Below are 19565 nucleotides of genomic sequence, written 5' to 3'. Positions count from 1 at the left end.
ATTCAATGTGGTTTTAATTTGAATCTCCCTGATGGCTAGTGATGATGAACATTTTTTCATATGTCTGATAGCCATTTGTATGTCTTCATTGGAGAAGTGTCTGTTCATATCTTCTGCCCATTTTTTGATATGATTATCTGTTTTGTGTGTGTTGAGTTTGAGGAGCTCTTTATAGATCCTGGATATCAGCCTTTTGTCTGTACTGTCATTTGCAAATATCTTCTCCCATTCTGTGGATTGCCTCTTTGTTTTGTTGACTGTTTCCTTTGCTGTGCAGAAGCTTTTGATCTTGATGAAGTCCCAAAAGTTCATTTTAGCTTTTGTTTCCTTTGCCTTTAAGAGCTGGAGCAAATAATCCTGAAATTTGTATGGAATCAGAAGAGACCCCGAATTGCTAAGGAAATGTTGAAAAACAAAAATAAAACTGGCGGCATCATGTTACCTGATTTCAAGCTTTACTACAAAGCTTACTCCAAGACAGCATGGTACTGGCATAAAAACAGACACATAGACCAGTGGAAAAGAATTGAGAGCCCAGATATGGACCCTCAACTCTATGGTCAAATAATCTTCAACAAAACAGGAAAAAATATACAGTGGAAAAAAGACAGTCTCTTTAATAAATGGTGCTGGGAAAATTGGACAGCTATCTGTAGAAGAATGAAACTCGACCATTCTCTTACACCGTACACAAAGATAAACTCAAAATGGATAAAAGATCTCAACGTGAGACAGGAATCCATCAGAAACCTAGAGGAGAACATAAGCAGTAACCTCTACATGTATCTTTAGACCCTTCTTGTATTCACTTATCTGACCATTGACTCATTGCTAAACATTAAGTGCCCACTGTATACATTATGCTAAGAACTGAGGATACAAAAGTAAATTGGCTGAATACAGTTCTAGTCCTTGAGGTCTGTCTGGTCTAGTGGAAAAAATGGGCATGAAAATGAAAACAAATATTTGCAGAATATAGAATAGAATAGAAATATGTGGACTAGATAGGACTCAGCAGGCTACTCCTGCCACTCACGTCTTTTTCACTTGGTTCCTTCTGTACAGCTCTGTTCTAAAAGACTCCCTTTACTTTAAAATCCTCTGGGATTCCTTAGGGAAGAACAGGACATTCCTGCATCTCATGTAACTCTGGAACCTTAGTATTTTTTCACTTTTTTTGAAGACCCTTGACTTTGATTCTGACTGCCTTTAAACCTGGAGAGCAGGACCAGCACAGGAATGGCTAACACATGAGGTCATCTTCTATGTCAAGCACGGATATGTATAGTTTATGAATAATCAGTCATCTGGCTCTTACAGCAACTCCAGGAAGGGGGATGGGGGTAGTATTCTTATTGTCTCTATGTTATGGGTAAGGGAGAGGCATAAGGTACAGGTGCATTAAATAGGCTTCACAGATAGTGCCCAAGGGAACCCAAAAGCAAGTGGTGGGTCTTGGATTTGAACCCAGCCGTCTGGCTCTTGAGACCAAGCTGAGAAAACACTATACCATAGTGCCTCTCTCACTAGTGTCATGATAGGTTTTCCAAATATGAGATCACAAAAGGTCTTTATTGGAGCAATCCTAAGAGATGATGATCTTGACAATGACCTTGTGCTAAATGCTGCAGTGAAAGGCCTTGTATTCCTTCTTTTACTTGGGCCTCACCAGCTCTGGGATGGGATGAGATTTTTATTGCCTCTGTTTTACAGGTGAGGAAGCAAGGCTTAAGAGTTTAATTATCCAAGTTTACCTAACTAGTAAATCCTTCTGTGTATGTATGTCATTAGGTAAAAATACCAAGTAGTCATTGTATACAATAATAAACACACTTGTTTTAGGAAAATAAAAAGGTATATGTTAAAAGAGGAAGGATTTAATGTTTTTCCTGGGGATGGCTAAAGGGATAAGAAGATGAGCCTTTTGTTACCTATCATGATGTCTTTAGTTCCACCATTTGAGTGAGATAGTATCCCAGACTTTTTTATTTGCCCTTTATTGAATTGAGGGTGTTTGGTTTGTTAAGAGATGGTCTAATTCAAGGAGTCCTTTAAATTTTGAACAATCTTTCTTAGCCTCTGTATTAATGTGATTTGGATGTTTCTTCTTCACTTGTTAACAATTTACAAATTACTTGCTGTTTACACATTCTGACTTACTAATCTCATTTGATTACTGGGGTGGTAAAAGTAACTTTTTAAACAGAAGGTTCTTTCAGACGATGATGCAGTGTGGTGTATATGAGTTTGATGAACCCAAATGTGGAAAAGCATGGACTGTTAGAAGAGCCGTAGATTCTTTGTTCTAGATTGTCATAAACCATCCCAATTCAGAGGAGGAGTCCTTGGCTTCCCAGGTACCTGTAATAACATGGTTTACAGATCCTTGCGTGAGCTGTGCACTGGGAGTTGTCTCAGCTTCCTTTTATCACAGCACAAGGTATGGTGCCTGATCTCAAAGGGGCTGGGTGTATTCCTATGCTAGACATCTACTGGGTGGGTGGGGGGACAAATTGAGCGTGTTCTTCCTCTCTAGTAATTCCTGCATTTCCTTCATGATCCCCATCAAACCCCTTGTTCTCCATCAGGACTTCAGTCACCCCAACATGTGGAGATTTCTTCTCTGAGTTCCTATATTACTCCCCCATTCCATTGATTGGCTATGTGTCATTTACTGCCTTAATGGTAATTTATTTTTATGTGCATGCCCTTTTTGCCCTCCTAGTGAGCAAACACTTTAAGGGCAAGAACTACGTCTTATTTGCCCAACACTTACTGCTGAGAAAAATAAATGTGTTAACGATTACCGGAAGACACACGAAAAGCAAAAGGACATTAGCATTTTGCATAGGAGTCCTTCAGCGGGGAGGTAGATTATGATTGGCAGCACAGATTGGAACCGTGATCATCTTGCCCATAGGGGAATGTGCTGGTTGGTTAGGTAATATCGCTCTGTTAGCACAGACAGTCCTCACACTGAAGCTGGCTGCTTGCTTTCCAGGATAAAGGGATATAAACTGAGTTCAATCTAATTTTCTGTAGAAACGATGTCTTAAAAGGGAACTATGTTCCCACCCAAGGGCCTGGAATGTTCAGGCTTTCTCTAGAGGAGATTTTAACCAATACTTGATTTTATCAACTTTGGATTAAATACTTGTATATAACGTAAAGCGAGTGTATGTATTGAAAGTATGCGTGTATATGCATATGCGTGTGTCCCTGTGTTATACAGGGTAAATAGAGTAAGCTGTTGTATGTTTTCAGGTTTAATTGAGTTTATTTTCAAATACAGAGCTGTAAGAGACATATGAAAAGGACTGGGGGTTCTTGAAGAACTAACCAGAGGAGAGGTACGCCTCTAATGCTCTTTGCAGGAACTGCCAGGGCCTTAGGCCAGGCGAGCCTTGCAGTTTGGGTGGAGACTACTGGAAGTTCTTGCACACATTAGCAAGGGTCAAAAGGGTCTAACTGGTCAAGGATGAATCGATGAAACACCGTTGCAAATCAACTTGCAGTTAGCCTGGAATTGCCCATAAAGTAACCAACGATGTATGGGTGAAGTGGGCTTTTTTGAGTAACTCAAAGCCATGTACATCAGTTGTGCTCGTGACAAAGTTTATTTTGAATTCCAGCCAACCAACTTGCTCCATTTGGGAACAAGCCATTGAATAAATTCATAAGGTGGGTCTCCCCTGGTGCCTTACACTTCCCTTGATGGCACAGAAATGTGATCAGGGCTGATTGCCTGGGAAATGTTCTGTCTGAAACCAGTACCTGGGGATGTGTCATTCTAGTGAAAACCCAGCAGAGAGACGATTTAATTTTCTCCTATGACACCTCTGTTTCCTCTCTGTGACATTCCAGCTTTCCTTGCTTTCCACTAAGCATCTAGTCCCGGTCGGGTGTTGGGAACCCAAGGTGACTGTGGCAGCATTTCTGCTTCCAGGTGCTCTCAGTCTAGCTGGCCGTGGAGGGACAAGCCACTCATGGCATCTGGTTTGACAGTAAGCCTCTGGAGAGTACCATGGAAACGTGGAATGGGGAACCTCTGACTCAGCCTAGGGTGGTGTCTGGGGAAAGCTACAAAGAGCAGGTGACAAATGAGCTGAACTTGAGAGAATAAGGAGGAGGTAACCAGGCAATAAAGGTGACAGAGGCAAGAAGGTGAACAAAGTGTAGGTGTCATTTCCACTTGCTTCCTTCCTCCCTTTGGCCTGCCCTCTCTTAATTACCAAGGGGTTCGGATACTCAATACCTGGCAAGTCCAGTTACAATCAGAGGTTGCCTTTTGTGCTGAATCAGAACATTAGAGACCTCCCAGCCACACAGACTGACCTTGGCTGAGAACTTTCCTCCCTGGGAGCTGCATAAGGTACTTCTGGACATCCTTGGCTCCAGGGACATTCTTTCTCCTAAGACATTATCACCTTCAGTCAGATTTCAGTAAAGCTGTTGCAGATCCGAGAATCTCTTTAAGTGACTTGGGTCTAGGGCTTAACTCAAAGAGCAAGCTTTTTTCTCCCATTTCCTGGTTCTCACAGGATAGCTTAATGGCAGCTCCATGTGTGTCTCACAGTGGCCGTCTTTCCTTCCATCATTACCTTGTACACATATTCTATTTATGTCCTCCAACCTTACTTTGCTGTATACATAAGCCACCCATTTCCTCATATTTCTCCCATCCAACTTCATAGATTTGCTCAATGCAAACTAGAAATATGTTTCCAAATTTGTTCTTTTCTTGAGTAGAAGCCTGATCAATAATGGTTTTCATAAGCTCTTATTAGGAGCTAATCCAATCCCATTAATGGGCAGATGAAGAAATTGGTAGCGGAGAAACAGAATGACCTTTTAAAATGCATAGTCTAGGGTCTGGATTTGAATTGAGATCCCTTCATTTAAGAAGCTTTTATTAAGTACCTACTATATGTAGGGTGCTTGGCTAAGCACTGGGTATCTCAAGTTGGATAAGATACAAAAGGGGTCTTCTTGAGGATGTCAGCCTAGCAGGGCAGCCAAATGCATGCAGAATTAGGACCAAGTGTAATAAATGGTGTGTGTGTGTGTGTGTGTGTGTGTGTATGCACATGTGGGTACACAACAGCAAATAAAACATCCTACTGGATGTAGGTATGCATTGTCTTAGGAAGCACAGCAGGGGAAATAACCAACACTCTCTCTCTGGGCAGTCAGAACTAACATTTTCTGTGTTGGACACGCCATGTATTATCTCATTAGATTCTTACAAAAATTCTCTCTGGTCAGTATCATCATGCTCATGCCATAGCTTAGAAAATGGTGGGAGGCCTAAGAAGGTGAATAGATTTACCCATGGTCCACTCAGTGTCAGCCTGATCTCCAACCTATGCTCTTTTTACTATAACAGGGATGGCTTAAGTGGGTTTCATCCCAAGGTCAAATTCCATCTGATTGCTAGACTCTGCTTGGAGCTTTACTATGAAGGATTCAAGGCCATATGTGGTTTCAGACACAGGTAGTGTAGTGGATTAATAATGGCGGCCATGGGCATGGGGGGGTGGTCATAGCTCTTGTGTCAAGACATAGTATTTCCTAAACTATAGCATGCTCTTGCTGCTCCAGGTACAACTTTCTCTAAGCCAGTCCTGCTCCTTCTAATTCCTGTTCCCTTCTTTTGAGCTCTGAATCGTGTTTCGTGCCATCTGGGTGGCCAGAATCTTGTCTTCTATTCAAGCCAACTTTCCTGTGCAGTGCCTTTTTGAAAATTTGAAAATTTTCAACCCCATCGAATATACCCCTTTCCCATCAGAACCCTGCTTTGTGCCAGTGACCGTTTATGTGATAAAATAGTATATTCCTGTAGCTTACTGTGTTTACATTTTCAGGTAGGGTGCAGCAGAAGCCTTCCTAATCCAAAAGAGTGACTCCAGCAAGAATTTCATATCCTTGGACTAGTTGGGGTCTGTCTTAAAATTTTATCCAACAAGGGTGCCTGGGTGACTCAGTGGGTTAAGCCTCTGCCTTCGGCTCAGGTCATAATTTCAGGGTCCTGGGATCGAGCCCTGCATCTGGCTCTCTGCTCAGCAGGGAACTTGCTTCCCATTCTCGCTGCCTGCCTCTCTGCCTACATGTGATTTCTCTCTCTGTCAAATAAATAAATAAAATTAAAAAAAAAAATTTTACCCAACAAAGACCTGTTACTTTGCCAACACATGCAGCTGACCTCACACCTTTTCTTAGATGCTGGAGAGCCCTTGTTGTAATAGTGAGGTACTGAGGTATTACTAGTCCATACATATTATGCTTAAAGAGGATTCTGGAGGTGGAGTTGGTGTTCTCTTCCTTATTCAGTTTATGATTTCCAGCTGTTGCCCGGAGTTAAACACTAGAATTAGGTCTAGGCTGTGGTTCTAGCTGCTTATATGCCTCTCCTTTAAATTTTATCTCATAACCCCTTGGCACTGAGATTTTCAATTTCCCAGAGCTGGCCGCAAACTTAAAACAAGTGTCTAAAACCAGTTGTTAGAGTCAAAAGACCCGACAGAAGTGACAATAGTGTTAAATGAATCATTTGTGGAATGCTTAACTGCTCATCTTCTATTTGAAGTGTCTCGGTGTTTTCTTGCTTTCTGTAGTAAAAATAAGTTAGGTTTACTAGAAGTATATATTTTCATTCCTTTCTCATATGTGACAGTCTATTTTCTGAATTATTGGATTTCTGAAACACTGTGGGTAAACGAATACGAATTTAAATGCAAACCACATCTGGAAGTGTTATTTTGAAATTATTGAACAAATTCTTCACTATCCTGAGAGCATTTCCACTTAAATACTCTGTAAGTGTGTGGCTTGTGCATTATAACACTTCTGATCAAGGACAGCTTTTTACTTTAAAATTTTACTTTGAAATTAAGTTTCTTTTTAAATAAGGGAGCTTCCCTTGGATGAGGTTGACAACCTAATTTTTATGTAGAGTTGTAATTTTCTATTTTAGTAAATCAGACAGTCCTGCGGCTTACTAGGTTAGCATTATTGCCTGTGCCCTGCCACTCTTCCCTGGACTGAAAACAAAGAATAACAGAGTGAATATATTTAAAATATATCCTCCTGTTTGATGAAATGAGGAGTCTCTGTGCCAGAGTGTGACTATTCTGTGTGAGTGATTGCTTTTATTGTTACAGATGTTTTATTTGTGGGGCACTCACATGTCAGGATTTTTTAAAAATTGCATGTGTGAATTTTAAACTGATGAAAATATGGGTACAAGTCGGACTAATGGAACAGGAAAAAAAAAAGTATGAGTTTTGAAGAACAGGTTCATGAACCTTGAGGTCTTCAACTTCTGCCCGTCCTGTTACCAAAACCCCAAGAATTCTGAACTATCTTAATTACATTCCAGGGAGAGGCCCTTCTTCCAGAGGGGGCTGCTGTTCTTCTTTCTGATTTCCTATATATCATGGAAGTGAAGTATTAACCAGAGGATTTTTTTTAAGGTATTTTGAAATCTGCCAAATAAGAGAAGAGGGCTGTTATAGATTCTCTAACATGATATTGATTAGGGACTTGGAAAGATCTTTGATTTCATTTGTCACCAATATTTTCATTTGTAATTCTGTCTTCTGAAGTGCTAGACATTCCTTAATTTGATATTTCTGATTACCTTAAATTATAGTCATTAAATATCATTTCAGCACTGTAATTGCATATTCTAGTATATGATTCACTGTGCTTTAAAAATTAACATTGAACTCATGGTACTGGCTTTTGAGCCTAGCACTGAAACTAGTTTATTTAATTACCAGAGGAAAGCTCATTTATAGTGTAATTGGACAATTAGTGAGTCTCTTAAACAGGTACTGAAAGAACATAGTGCCTCATTAGAAGAAAACCTTATTGCTTCTTGTCAATGTAACTGACCTGTCACTTGGCAATAGAAGAAAATTAGATTTGTTATCCAAATGTAATCATCACGGGAATATTTACTCTTAGTAGCTGGCACAGGGTGGGCGATCGCTTAGTAAATACTTAGTAAGGACATATGGCCAAAGCTCCCACCTACTGCTGATGACTCCCAAGTCAGCATTTCGGTTTGGAGCTGTCAGAATGCAGAATGCCTTCTACACCTTTCTGCCTTGAGGAGCCACAAGTGCTCCACTTACCTCCCCGATGCCTAAAACTGAACACTGTCTCCTACTAAATTGCCCCTCTTCTGCCTCTCTGCTTGGTCATCAGAACCACGTGCAACCCAGTCACTCTCCCTCAGTCCCCACAGCCAGTTCTTTCAAGTCCTCCCGTTTCTTCCTCCTTACCATCTGCTTATAACTGTCTGCTTCTGTCCATCCCCTCCAGCACTGCTCTTCCCATCCTTGTCATTCTCACTGGAATTTTAGCCCATCTTCACGTGAGTCTCCCTGTCTAGGCTGGTGGTTCTCACGCTCTGCTATACGAAAGCATTCCCTAGGGTGCTAGCTCAACCTGGAGATGTCCAGATTGTACTCTCATCAGTTTCTCACTCAGCAGGTCTGGGTGGGGCCCAGAAATCTGAATTTTAAAGAGCGCCCCCATCCCCCTCCGTCCCGGTGTTCTGAGGCAGATAGTGTTGAGTAAGTAGAATAAGCAGACTTCGAGCTCCCTGACAACTAGTGCATCCTGAGCACTGAAAGCTTTGCTCTAAAAGACTTACATGTGTTCTGTAGTTTTCAGAGTACAGATCTTTTATGTCTTCACCTCTTTGGCTAGGTTTATTCCTAGGTATCTTACAGTTTTGGGTGCAATTGTGAATGGGATCGATTCCTTGATTTCTCTTTCTTCTGCTTCATTGTTGGTGTATAGAAATGCAGCTGACTTCTGTGCATTGATTTTATATCCCGCAACTTCACTGAATTCCTGTATAATTTCGAGCAATTTTTTGGTGAAGTCTTTTTTTTTTTTTTTTTTTTTGAGAGAGAGAGAGAGAAAGAAAGCTGGAGCAGGAGGGAGGAGCAGAAGGAGAGAGGGAGAAGCAGACTGTCTACTGAGCAGAGAGCCCGATATGGGGTTTGATCCCAGGATCCCAAGATCATGACCTGAGCTGGAGGCAGACGCTTAACCAACTGAGCCACCCAGACACCCCTGTGGAGTCTTTTGGAATTTTCTGCAGAGTATCTTATTGTCTGTGAAGAGTAAAAGTTTGACTTCTTTGTCAATTTGGATGCCTTTTATTCCTTTTTACTGAGGCTGGGACTTCCAGGACTATGTTGACAACATTGATGAGAGTGGACATCCCTGCCATGTTCTTGGGAGAAGATATTTACAAATGACACGTCAGATAAAGAGCTAGTATCCAAAATCTATAAAGAACTTACCAAACTCAACACCCAAAAACCACAAAATCCAGTCAAGAAATGAGAAGAAGACATGAACAGGTATTTCTCCAAAGATGACATACCAATGGCTAACAGACAGATGAAAACAGGCTCCACATCACTCAGCAGCAGGGAAATACAAATCAAAACCACAGTGAGACACCACCTCACACTGGTCAGAATGGCTAAAATTAGCAAGTAGGAAACAACAGAGGTTGGCAAGGATGTAGAGAAAAGGGAATCCTCTTACACTGTTGGTGGGAATGCAAGCTGGTGCAGCGAGTCTGGAAAACAGTTTGGAGGTTCCTCAAAAAGTTAAAAATAGAACTACCCTATGACCCAGCAATGGCACTACTCAGTATTTATCCAAAAGATACAAATATAGTGATTCAAAGGGGCACATGTACCCCAGTGTTTATAGCAGCAATGTGTACAATAGCCAACATCTGGAAGGAGCCCAGATGTCCATTAACAGATGAATGGATAAAGAAGATGTGTGAGAGAGAAAGAGAGAGAGATAATGGAATCTTACTCAGCCATCAGAAAGAATGAAATCTTGCCATTTGCAATGATGTGTATGGAACTAGAGTGTATCATGCTAAGCAAAATAAGTCAGTCGGAGAAAGTTAAATACCATATGAGTTCACTCATATGTGGAATTTAAGAAACAAGACAGAGGATCATAGGGGAAAGGAAGGAAAAAGAAAATGAGATGAAAACAGAGAGGGAGGCAAACCATAAGAGATTCTTAACTCTAGAGAACAAACAGAGTTGCTGGAGGGACATAAGTGGGGGAGGGTGTAACTGGGTGAACAGCGGCCAGTGGTGTTCCAGGTGAGCCTTGGTGTTTGTACGCGTGTGGAGCGGGGGTTGTAGTGTGAAGAGGAGTGAGGATTCCGCCGTCAGGGGCCTTACTCAACCCCTCCTCAGCCCTTGCTCCTTCTCTCTCTCCTTAGAGAATCTTGGATTTTGAACTTTTAACAAGAGATTTCCTTTGCGAAATGTTTCTCTACTTTTTAAAAAACTGATTTGAAAAACCACTGATCTGTAGAAGTGGCTAATACCTTATCTTTTTTTACATCAGGACTCACAAGAAATAGTGTACATTTGATATCATGGCCCCGTGCACATACACCTTTTTGTGTGTAACTGAAACAACTTTCATGAAACGTACTCTTACTCTACCTGATGCGCTCTGATGTTTTCTGTTCTGTTCTATTTCATCTTTCAGAAAATTGCTGGTTGCAACCCACTAAATTGATTTCCCGGCTCACTAATGAGTTGCAATTGAGCCTGAAAAACCTCTGGTCTAGCCATTCTCAATGGGATTCTTTGATGAACCATGGAATATAGGAATATTTCTTCATTTTCCTAAGGATGCAGTATGACTCCTACCATTCTAATGGCTTGGAAGAAAAGCCAATTCATTACATACAGTGGGCACCCAAGGGCAAAGGCTATGGGGTCTGATATCTTCACAATAAATCCAACTCTTGAGTGTTGCACGTAGGGCCTTTGCTCAGAGGTGCTTGGGTGTGGGTGCGTGTATGGGGGCGGGGGTGTCGTATGAAGGTGACCGGGAATAGGCAACATGGGTCTGCCCCAGGTCGTCTCTCAGACTTCGCCATACTTCCTCAGTCACCTCTCTGACTTCAAACCATCCTGAACTCTTTGGAATTCCCCCAGTGCCTGATGCTGTGTCTCACCTCTGCACAGCTGGACTTAACCATCAACACTCTGCTTGCTCAACCGGCTGTCGCTTCACCTGAGAATTTTCTTGACTGTAGTCAGAATTGTCACACGTCGCATCCAGGTTCAGACCAGATGCCATTCACAGCACAGCAGCTGGCGCAGGACCTCGCCCCATGAGGCCTCTTGTGAGATCTCACTTACCTTCCACTGCCTCATCTCTGCTGAGTGGGGGGCTCCATACTTAGCTCTGAAGATACAGACTGGTGATGAGGCAACAGCCCACACGCTGAGGGAGCTTTTAACAGGCCTGAGAAAGAGGATAGTTGTATTAAAAACTACCTCCAGTTTAGTCCAGTGCCCAAGAGTTTGACGGGGGAGTCCAACCTGGGTTCAAATTATGACTCTTCTCTTTGTCGACTTCTAGACCCAAGACAAATTCTTCAGCTACTTCTACACTTCAAATCACTGTCTGCAAGACCAGGATAATAGTAGGAGCGGCAGCCTCACTGGGCTGGGAGTTTTAAACGCCCGGTGCGTGTAACGCCCTGAGCACACTGGCTGGCCCAGAGCTCTCGGGAGAGGTGAGAGAGAGTAAGCAGGGGACATGCTCAGCACCACGTGACTGTTGTAGAGGGAAAGGGCCCCACGAGTTGAGAGGAAGCAACCATCACTGTGGTGGGACAACGGGAGAGGCCCGGGGGAGGAGGCAGAATTTGAGCTAAGCTTGGAAAGAAAAGTAGACCTTAGATTAGGAGGCAGGAAGGCGTTCTTGGCAGGGCCAACCAGAGAGCCGACAGAGGCCCGAGGAGGACGTGCGTGTCTTGCCTGTGGTCCAGTTCCGCTGCTGGTGTTCGTACATTTATTCATGTATGTGATGTGCTCAAACATTTCTCCAAATGGAAGCTGAAGGTACCGATCTCTCGAGTTGCTTATTTGCTTATTTTAAAGAATTCTTCCCCCTCTCTCTTTTCCATGACTCTTTGCTAGGTCTCTACAGAGTCTACAATGTTGCTGACAGGGTCAGCTTGAATAAACCGTTTTGAGTCAGCTTAGAAAAATGGTTCTAGAAGAACTGGCCATGTGTCATTACCAACCAGGGAGCTCTTTCATCCTACAGATTTCTGCATCCCATTGCAGAGGTTCTAACTATTGGGTCTGATGTGGGAACAGGGAATTTGTATAATTTTTTTAAAATTTTTAATTTATTGGGGTGCCTGGGTGGCTCAGTCATGAAGTGTCCATCTTCAGCTCAGGTCATGATCCCAGAATCCTGGGATCGAGCCCCACATGTTGACCTTCTGGAATGGCCTGGGAAAGGTCTACATGTCTTCTTTCTATCTGATGGCCTTTCAGGCTTTTGAGGCAGTTAGCACATCATGTCTTTCTTAAGCCCTTTCTTCTCCAAGGGGAACATACTTGAGTTTTTCCACTGGTTCCCAAATGGACTCCTATTTGTGAATGTCTGACTTTAAAAAAAAAAAAAAAGTGATTAGGACTTGTCATGACCTCTCTTTGAAACCTCTGCTTATTCCCAGCTGGTATGGTCTCAGCATCGAGCCTAAATACTCACAAAACATTTCCATTAGTTTTTTCTTCCAAAATTTCTTAGAACTTGATAGGGGACTGACTGATCTATATTTCCCAGGATCTATCCTCTGTCCCCTTTGTAAGAAATAGACCAATTGCCCATCTGTTTATGGCATCCCCTGCATTTTCTAAGAATTTCTCTGAGATTACAGACTCCCAAGGCCAAAACCATTCCCAGTATGTTCTCCTCCTAAATCATTTTGGGGGCCTCACATCTAGCTGCCGACATACAGTAACCTCCCCCCCAAAAGAATGAAGTGTTAGATGAACCTCGCATCTCTGCTGAGATGTGTTTGGTGCAGGAAGTTGGCTGTTGGGTGGAGGAGTCTGGGAGTGGTATCTTTCCCAGGGTTCATGCCCCGTGTGCGGCCATCACCTCAGACAACATGCTGCAGCTCAGGGTCTCTGACAGTGGAGGGTGTCTGGGCTGCTCTGTCAAAGATTTGCCTCTGTTGTTCTTGGAAACAGTAGAAAGGAAAGGTCAGCAGATTTTTGTTTCTTCTTACTCCTACGACCAGCTTATATTTTTGTTGGAATTCTTTCTCCTTTCTTTCCTCCCCTCCTTTCCTCCCTTCCTTCCTTCCGGACAGAAAATCTTTATGCTAGCAAACCAAAGCATGACTTAATTGTTATATATGAGCTTCACAGTCAGATGGGACATACACTAGATGGGACTCTAAGAGCTCTAAGTCCCACTAAGATGGGACTCTAAGCTCTAAGCTCTAAGATGGGACTCTAAAAGAAGTGCCCTTCTCCCTCCCCCATCGCTCTCTTCAGTAAACAGATTCTCTGTCCATTGCTGAGCAGGCATGCATGTGGACAGGAGCACAGCCCCTGGTGCCAGGCTGCCTGGGTTCAAATCCTGGCTCTTCCGTTTATCAGCTCTATGCCTTTGACCATATTACCTCGCTTCTCTATACTCCATCTTCCTCAGTTTTAAAAAAAGAGAGTAGCATTAGTATTTTATTAGGTGGTGTTCATAATATTTCTAGGGCTGACATGAAGATTAAAGGGTTAATGCATATAAAATTCTTACAGCAGTGCCTGACATATATAATCATTGCTCAAGGTAAAGTTTGTCAAGTGTTGATTGAATGAATTATTGTATGTAATGCAATGCAAAGGGAAAATATACATGAATTACTACATTGTGACAAACAAGACATCAGTTTGGAGATTTTATTTAGAGTGTTTAGGTCCCCTGACTAATCTAAACTAGAATTTTATTCTGAGGGGAAAAAAAGCTTTTATGATTTAAAAACAAAATTGATTTAAGAAATAGTTTTTAGGAAAGCATATTGGCAATTTACTTTTGTAAATGTGTATGTGTGTATGTGTATGTGCGAAATAGATCATTCAAACAAAATTATAAATGACATATGTATCATATAAAGAATAACACTTAAAGGAATTTTAAAAAAACTTTTAAAATGCCTATGTAGGGGCACCTGAGTGGCTCAGTCTTTAAGCTTCTGCCTTCAGCTCAGGTCATGGTCCTAGGGTCCTGGAATCAAGCCCTACATCGGGCTCCCTGCTCAGCGGGAAGCCTGCTTCTCCCTCTCCCACTCCCCCTGCTTGTGTTCCCTCTCTTGCTGTGCCTCCCTCTGTCAAATAAATAAATAAAGTTCTTTTTAAAAAATGCCTATGTACCTGCCAGGCAGCGTAATAGAACATTTCCAATATCTTCAGCATTGCCTATGTGGACCTGCCCTAGTGACCACCCCCTTATAGAGAAATAACCGTATTATAAATTTCTTGTTAATCATCTTGCTTTTCCTTATGGTTTTTTACCACATATGGATGTAATGGTAGACATCAAATTGTTTAGATTTACCTGTTTCTTAAAAAGCAATACCACAATTAACACTGAGCTTGACTGTCAGTATATTTGGATTCATTTCCAGTATCTTCTTTTGTTCTTTCTTTGTCCCACTTTTCTATGTTTGACTTTCCGCCCCTCCTCCTTTTCTTACGTTGAGATCTTGTTTTCCTTTCCTTTGGCTCCATCCTTCCCCTTCCATTGGTTTGGAAGTTAAATACTTTATTAAATGTTGACATGCATATTTAACAAAGTATAAAGTTAATCAATATTTTCCCCTCTTCCCCATTAACACAAGGACATGAGAATTCTCCCACTGGGATTTCTTTGGAATTATGCAGTTTCACACAGAAAGGAGTCTTCACATCAAAACTGGCAGCAACAGCTTTTGATGTCTGATTTGTTTAGTTCTTGCCTTTTGACAACATAGTAACCCTCTCTTGGGAAGAGCAGAGAACAAAAGTGTTACTGTTAGGGGAAATACAGACCATTGGAGCTGGAGGGGCCTTCAAGATTACCTAAACTAGTGTTTTCCAAACTTTTTGACAAAGTCCAACAGTAAGAAATAATAGTTTACTTCATAACCAATATTCACATAAACATAGTATGTAAAACTGATATGAAAGTTGCATGAAACAAAACTTCCCTTGGTCTGTGCAATATACTCTGAGCGATTCCATTCCATTCTTGCATTTAAAAATCCTCCAACTTGGGGCGCCTGGGTGGCTCAGTGGGTTGGGGCCTCTGCCTTTGGCTCGGGTCATGATCCCAGGGTTCTGGGATCGAGCCCTGCATCTGGTTCTCTGCTCAGCGGGGAGCCTGCTTCCTCCTCTCTCTCTCTCTCTCTCTCTCTCTCTCTCTTTCTGCCTACTTGTTATCTCTGTTTGTCAAATAAATAAATAGAATCTTTAAAAAATAAAAATAAAAAATAAAAATCCTCCAACTTGTCCAAACCCTTTAAATTGACAACATACCCACTAAGGTGCCCTGGCCCCAAATTGGAAAAACCCAGCACTTGCCTAAAGTTCTCAATTTGTAGTTTAGGAAGCCAACCCCAGACAGATGACATGGGTGTCCCAGGGTTGTACAGTAAGTGAAGGATAGGACCCAATCTCTGATCTCTTATCTCCAAGTTCTTTATTCACACATGTCATTCAGAGCAAAAATAACACAGAAAGTAGTGAAAAGGGAACAATTTGTGAGCTGTAATTATGAAATGGAGAATTAAACCCTCCTGATAACTCCTAAATATCTAATTTTGGCCGATGGCTTTGACAAAGCATCTCATGACAACCACCACTTAGGGAACCCAGCTCAGTGTTGGGCACCACTTGCCATGACTTCTGATCCCTCCCAGCCACCCACACAGTCGGGATTGCTATCCTTGTTTTATAAATGAGGGAATAGGAGGCCGCTTGGTGGCTTCGTTGAACTTCTGACTTTGGCTCAGATCCTGATCGCAGGGTTCTGGGATGGAGCCCCATGTCTGGCTCCCTGCTCAGCAGGGAGTCTGCTTCTCCCTCCCTCTCTGCTCCTCCCCCACTCATGCTCAAGCTCTCTTTCTCTCTCTCTCTCTCAAGTGAATAAATACAATCTAAAAATGAGAGAACAGGTGGTCAGAAAAATACAGTGATTTGCCTCATTTGTGCAGCTCATAAAGTGAGGAGCTGGGCACACCTGTCTGACCCCGAGGCCCATGACATTTTATGGCCTCACACAGCCGTTTTATGGCTCTTGACTTATTAGTGTATCTCTCAGAACGAAGATAAAGTGACAAGAGGAACACCATGCAGGACTAATTCTAACCAGTCAGAATAACTAGTTGCTGATGTGATTCATAGACTTGCTTGTTTATTCTGTCTCCCCGTTAGCACTTTAGCTCCTGGAGTGTATAGTCATCTCTTTTACTGACTAGTGCAGGTCCTGACACACTGTAAGCTCACAGGGAATGTTTGTGGAATGGATAACCAGGGGCATTTAGAAATGATAAGGACTTTGGGGGAGGAAACCATATCACAGTATCGAGACAGGTCACATACATAGTGGCCGAGAGCACAGCCTACGGAGAAAGATTGCTGACATTCAAAATCAGATGTCCCTTCCAAGCTGTTTGATGGTGAGCAAGTTACTTAACTTTCCTCTCACCTCCCTTTTCCTGGGGATGATAACAAGGCCTGCCTCACAGTGTGGTTCTACCAGTTAATAAAGGAAGGCATTCACACCAGCGCCCGGCTCATAGTAAGCATTGTATAGAGTTGAGTTCTCGCTGATACCCAAGGTGATGGCGACAAAGTAGGGGAATACTTGAACCTCGGTCTTATATTTTAAGGAAAACGTGTCCGAAGCTTTAGTGGTTAGCTAAGTATGATCAGATGTCTAGGGACTCAGAAGACACTCCCCTCCATGTGCAGTTGGTGCTAAAATTGTGGTAAATCAATCAATCTGCTACAAGCACATCTCTACCTCATCATGAAACAGAAAGATTTATTTCTGACAACAACCAAAAAGAACAAAAAAACTGAACCCAGAACAGAGAATTAAACAGATGGCCCATGAATCTGTCAAAAAGAATACGGTGCTTACTCAGCACCAACATGGATTTATAAAGAATAGCATTCGAGAGCAGGGGACTTCAGAAGAGAGGAGGAGAATGTCAAAGATGCGGTGTGTCTTCTTGTCAGGAGAGCATTTAGAATATCTGAGTTAGAGAACAGTGGAGCATCGGGTGTGAGGCCTTTCCACATACATTCCTGGCATCTGGCCTTGGTTTTCTCATCTGCAAAGCAGGGATGATGACCACAGCAGCCTCCTAGTGTGGTTCAGAGAGCTGATGGAGAAAAGTTCTGTGGAGTGCTTAGTAAGCAGCAGGTAACTGTGAGCCCCTCAGGACGAGCCCTGGGTAAGCAGCTAAGGAGTTGAAATAGAAACATGGTGGACAGTCAAGGGGGTGCCCAGCTGTTGGTGTCTAATAAGCCCACGTCTCAAGCGCTCAGAGGAAGGGTGGAAGTATGCTTTGCATTTGTCAAAACAGATCCTTAAGGTCCCTTGGTGCCACTGACTGAAAGCTGGGCCAGAAGAAACCTCAGTAAGCAGCCCGTTTCCTTTTGTCTCCCCGCAGGGGCCTTCGTCGTGTGCTGGACCCCAGGCCTGGTGGTTCTGCTGCTCGATGGCCTGAACTGCACGCAGTGTGGCGTGCAGCACGTCAAAAGGTGGTTCCTGCTGCTGGCGCTGCTGAACTCCGTCATGAACCCCATCATCTACTCCTACAAGGACGAGGACATGTACAGCACCATGAAGAAGATGATCTGCTGCTTCTCTCAGGAGAAGAACCTGGACAGACGTCCCTCCCGCCTCCCCTCCACCATCCTCAGCAGGAGCGACACGGGCAGCCAGTATAAGGAAGACAGTAGCAGCCAAGGCACGGTTTGCAACAAGAACAGTTCCTAAGCTGTGGGTGTCCCCATGCCCACAAGGGCCTCCTCTGGGAGAGGAGCTGTGAAGAATGGCTGCCTGTCTCTAACAACACCCACCTACAGTGTTATTTCAGGTCTCAACCACTGGTGGATTTTTTTGAAAAGTTATTTTACATAGTTTCAAAGCATGGGCAGCAAAGAGGGGACATGATGCATTTGGAGAAAATGCACAAATGAGGGAAGACAGTGCAGTGGAACCCTCAGTGATGTCCTTGGAACCACTCAGAGCACCATTCTGGGCCCTGCCGCCATCTTGTAGCCATTCTCTTTGTGTTTTAAAAGGATGTTGTTGATAGAGGGCTTAAGCCAAGATAAATAATAATGTTACTTGAGCCACTTGATGTAGCTGCTTTGAAAGCCTATGTAGTTCTTTCTGCATGCATTTAAAATTTTGAAAACGCTTCATCTATGATATTTGTTTCCTCAAAGAAACCATGGCCCATAGCTCGGTGTTCAGTAGGGATCTCAGAGTCACAAATCAGTAAGGGCTCCAGATTAGACTTGATTTTTAACTAAAAGAACATTCTGAGGAAGAAGATTTAGTTACTAACAAAAAAAGGTAAATGTTAGAAACTTTTCTTAAAGCAGGAAAAAAGGCCTTGATGTGGTCATCTAAGTGTGCATGGGTGTGTGCACACACCTATGTGTTTAAACATTTCTAATTTGTATTTAAAGACCTCAAGGACCGTATTGGTGAAAGAAAGTCACTGGCCATCCAGACTGTTCAGTCTAGGACCATAGCTGTAAAAATGACCTGTTGTGCTCTAAAAGAAAAGAGAAAGAGGTGATTCATTTGCAAGTAGACATACAGACATACAGCAGGGTGAAAGGTGATATTGATAAATGGGCTGAATTCCATTCATATAGGATAAAATATGAGGTTGACTTGAGCCTTTATCTTCAGTTACCTCCATACCACTGATGGCTTGTCAGACTTAGTATGTGGAATAAGTCTCTTGTTTCATATTTTGCCCACACTTACCAACATATATTTCTGGTACCTGTCTTACTTATGGACTGAATTTTGATCCTTGCTCAATTTTAAAATTTTCGCCTTCAAAGAACTAAGTAAGCAACATGAAAGGCTAGTCAGTGAAAAAAAAAAAAAAGAAAGTGTCATACACCTAGGCTACTGACCAAAGTTTTTTATATAAAGAATTTAGAATATATTAAAATAAGAATAACTTCAAGGCAGTTATAGTATTTATGTAGTTTGCAAAAGAAGTTTACATTTTTTTGCTATTGTGATGTAACATTTACGTGCAAGAACTACTTGGAATAAAAGGATTTGAGAAGTTGAGCTTTTTAGATGTAATGGCCTAAAATAGAGAGTATTATGATTTGAAGGTGTAGATTTCACAAACTCCATGTAGTAAGTGGGTCTATCTGAAGCTTATATCAAAGCTACCGATAAAATAAAATAAAAATAAAATAAAATAAAATAAAATAATTTGTTCTCTCTTGTTGAGGCGCATTATTGCTTTGGGTATTTTCTAAATAAAAATACAGTCTGTGGTGACTATAACACACATTTCTATTGCAGAAGAAAAATCAGATTTGCCCTGAAGTACATACCCTCAGTGTTTTGTGGGAGCATTTTGAATCTACAGCTGACCAAAGGGTGGAGGATTGAAATTGAATTCCAGTCCCTGAATAGCTACTAAGGGATCT

General features: G+C 42.2%; 1 protein-coding gene across 2 annotated transcripts in view; it reads left to right on the top strand.

The window, feature by feature from the left end:
• LPAR3 (lysophosphatidic acid receptor 3) overlaps nt 1-18866 on the top strand; it is a 76322-nt gene extending 57456 nt beyond the window's left edge. For both annotated transcript variants that reach the window (XM_032870267.1, XM_032870268.1), the window contains exon 3: nt 17540-18866. In XM_032870267.1, the coding sequence (XP_032726158.1) occupies nt 17540-17868 (329 nt within the window). In that variant the 3' untranslated portion in view covers nt 17869-18866. The remainder of the gene's footprint in view (nt 1-17539) is intronic.
• Nucleotides 18867-19565: the final 699 nt, after the last annotated feature.

The sequence above is a fragment of the Lontra canadensis genome, unplaced genomic scaffold (genome assembly GCF_010015895.1).
Source record: "Lontra canadensis isolate GAN:19392208 unplaced genomic scaffold, GSC_riverotter_1.0 scaffold40, whole genome shotgun sequence".
In the NCBI taxonomy this organism is placed as follows: Eukaryota; Metazoa; Chordata; class Mammalia; order Carnivora; family Mustelidae; genus Lontra; species Lontra canadensis.
Note: the sequence above shows the minus strand (reverse complement) of the source record. Positions and strands in the feature narration are given on the sequence as shown.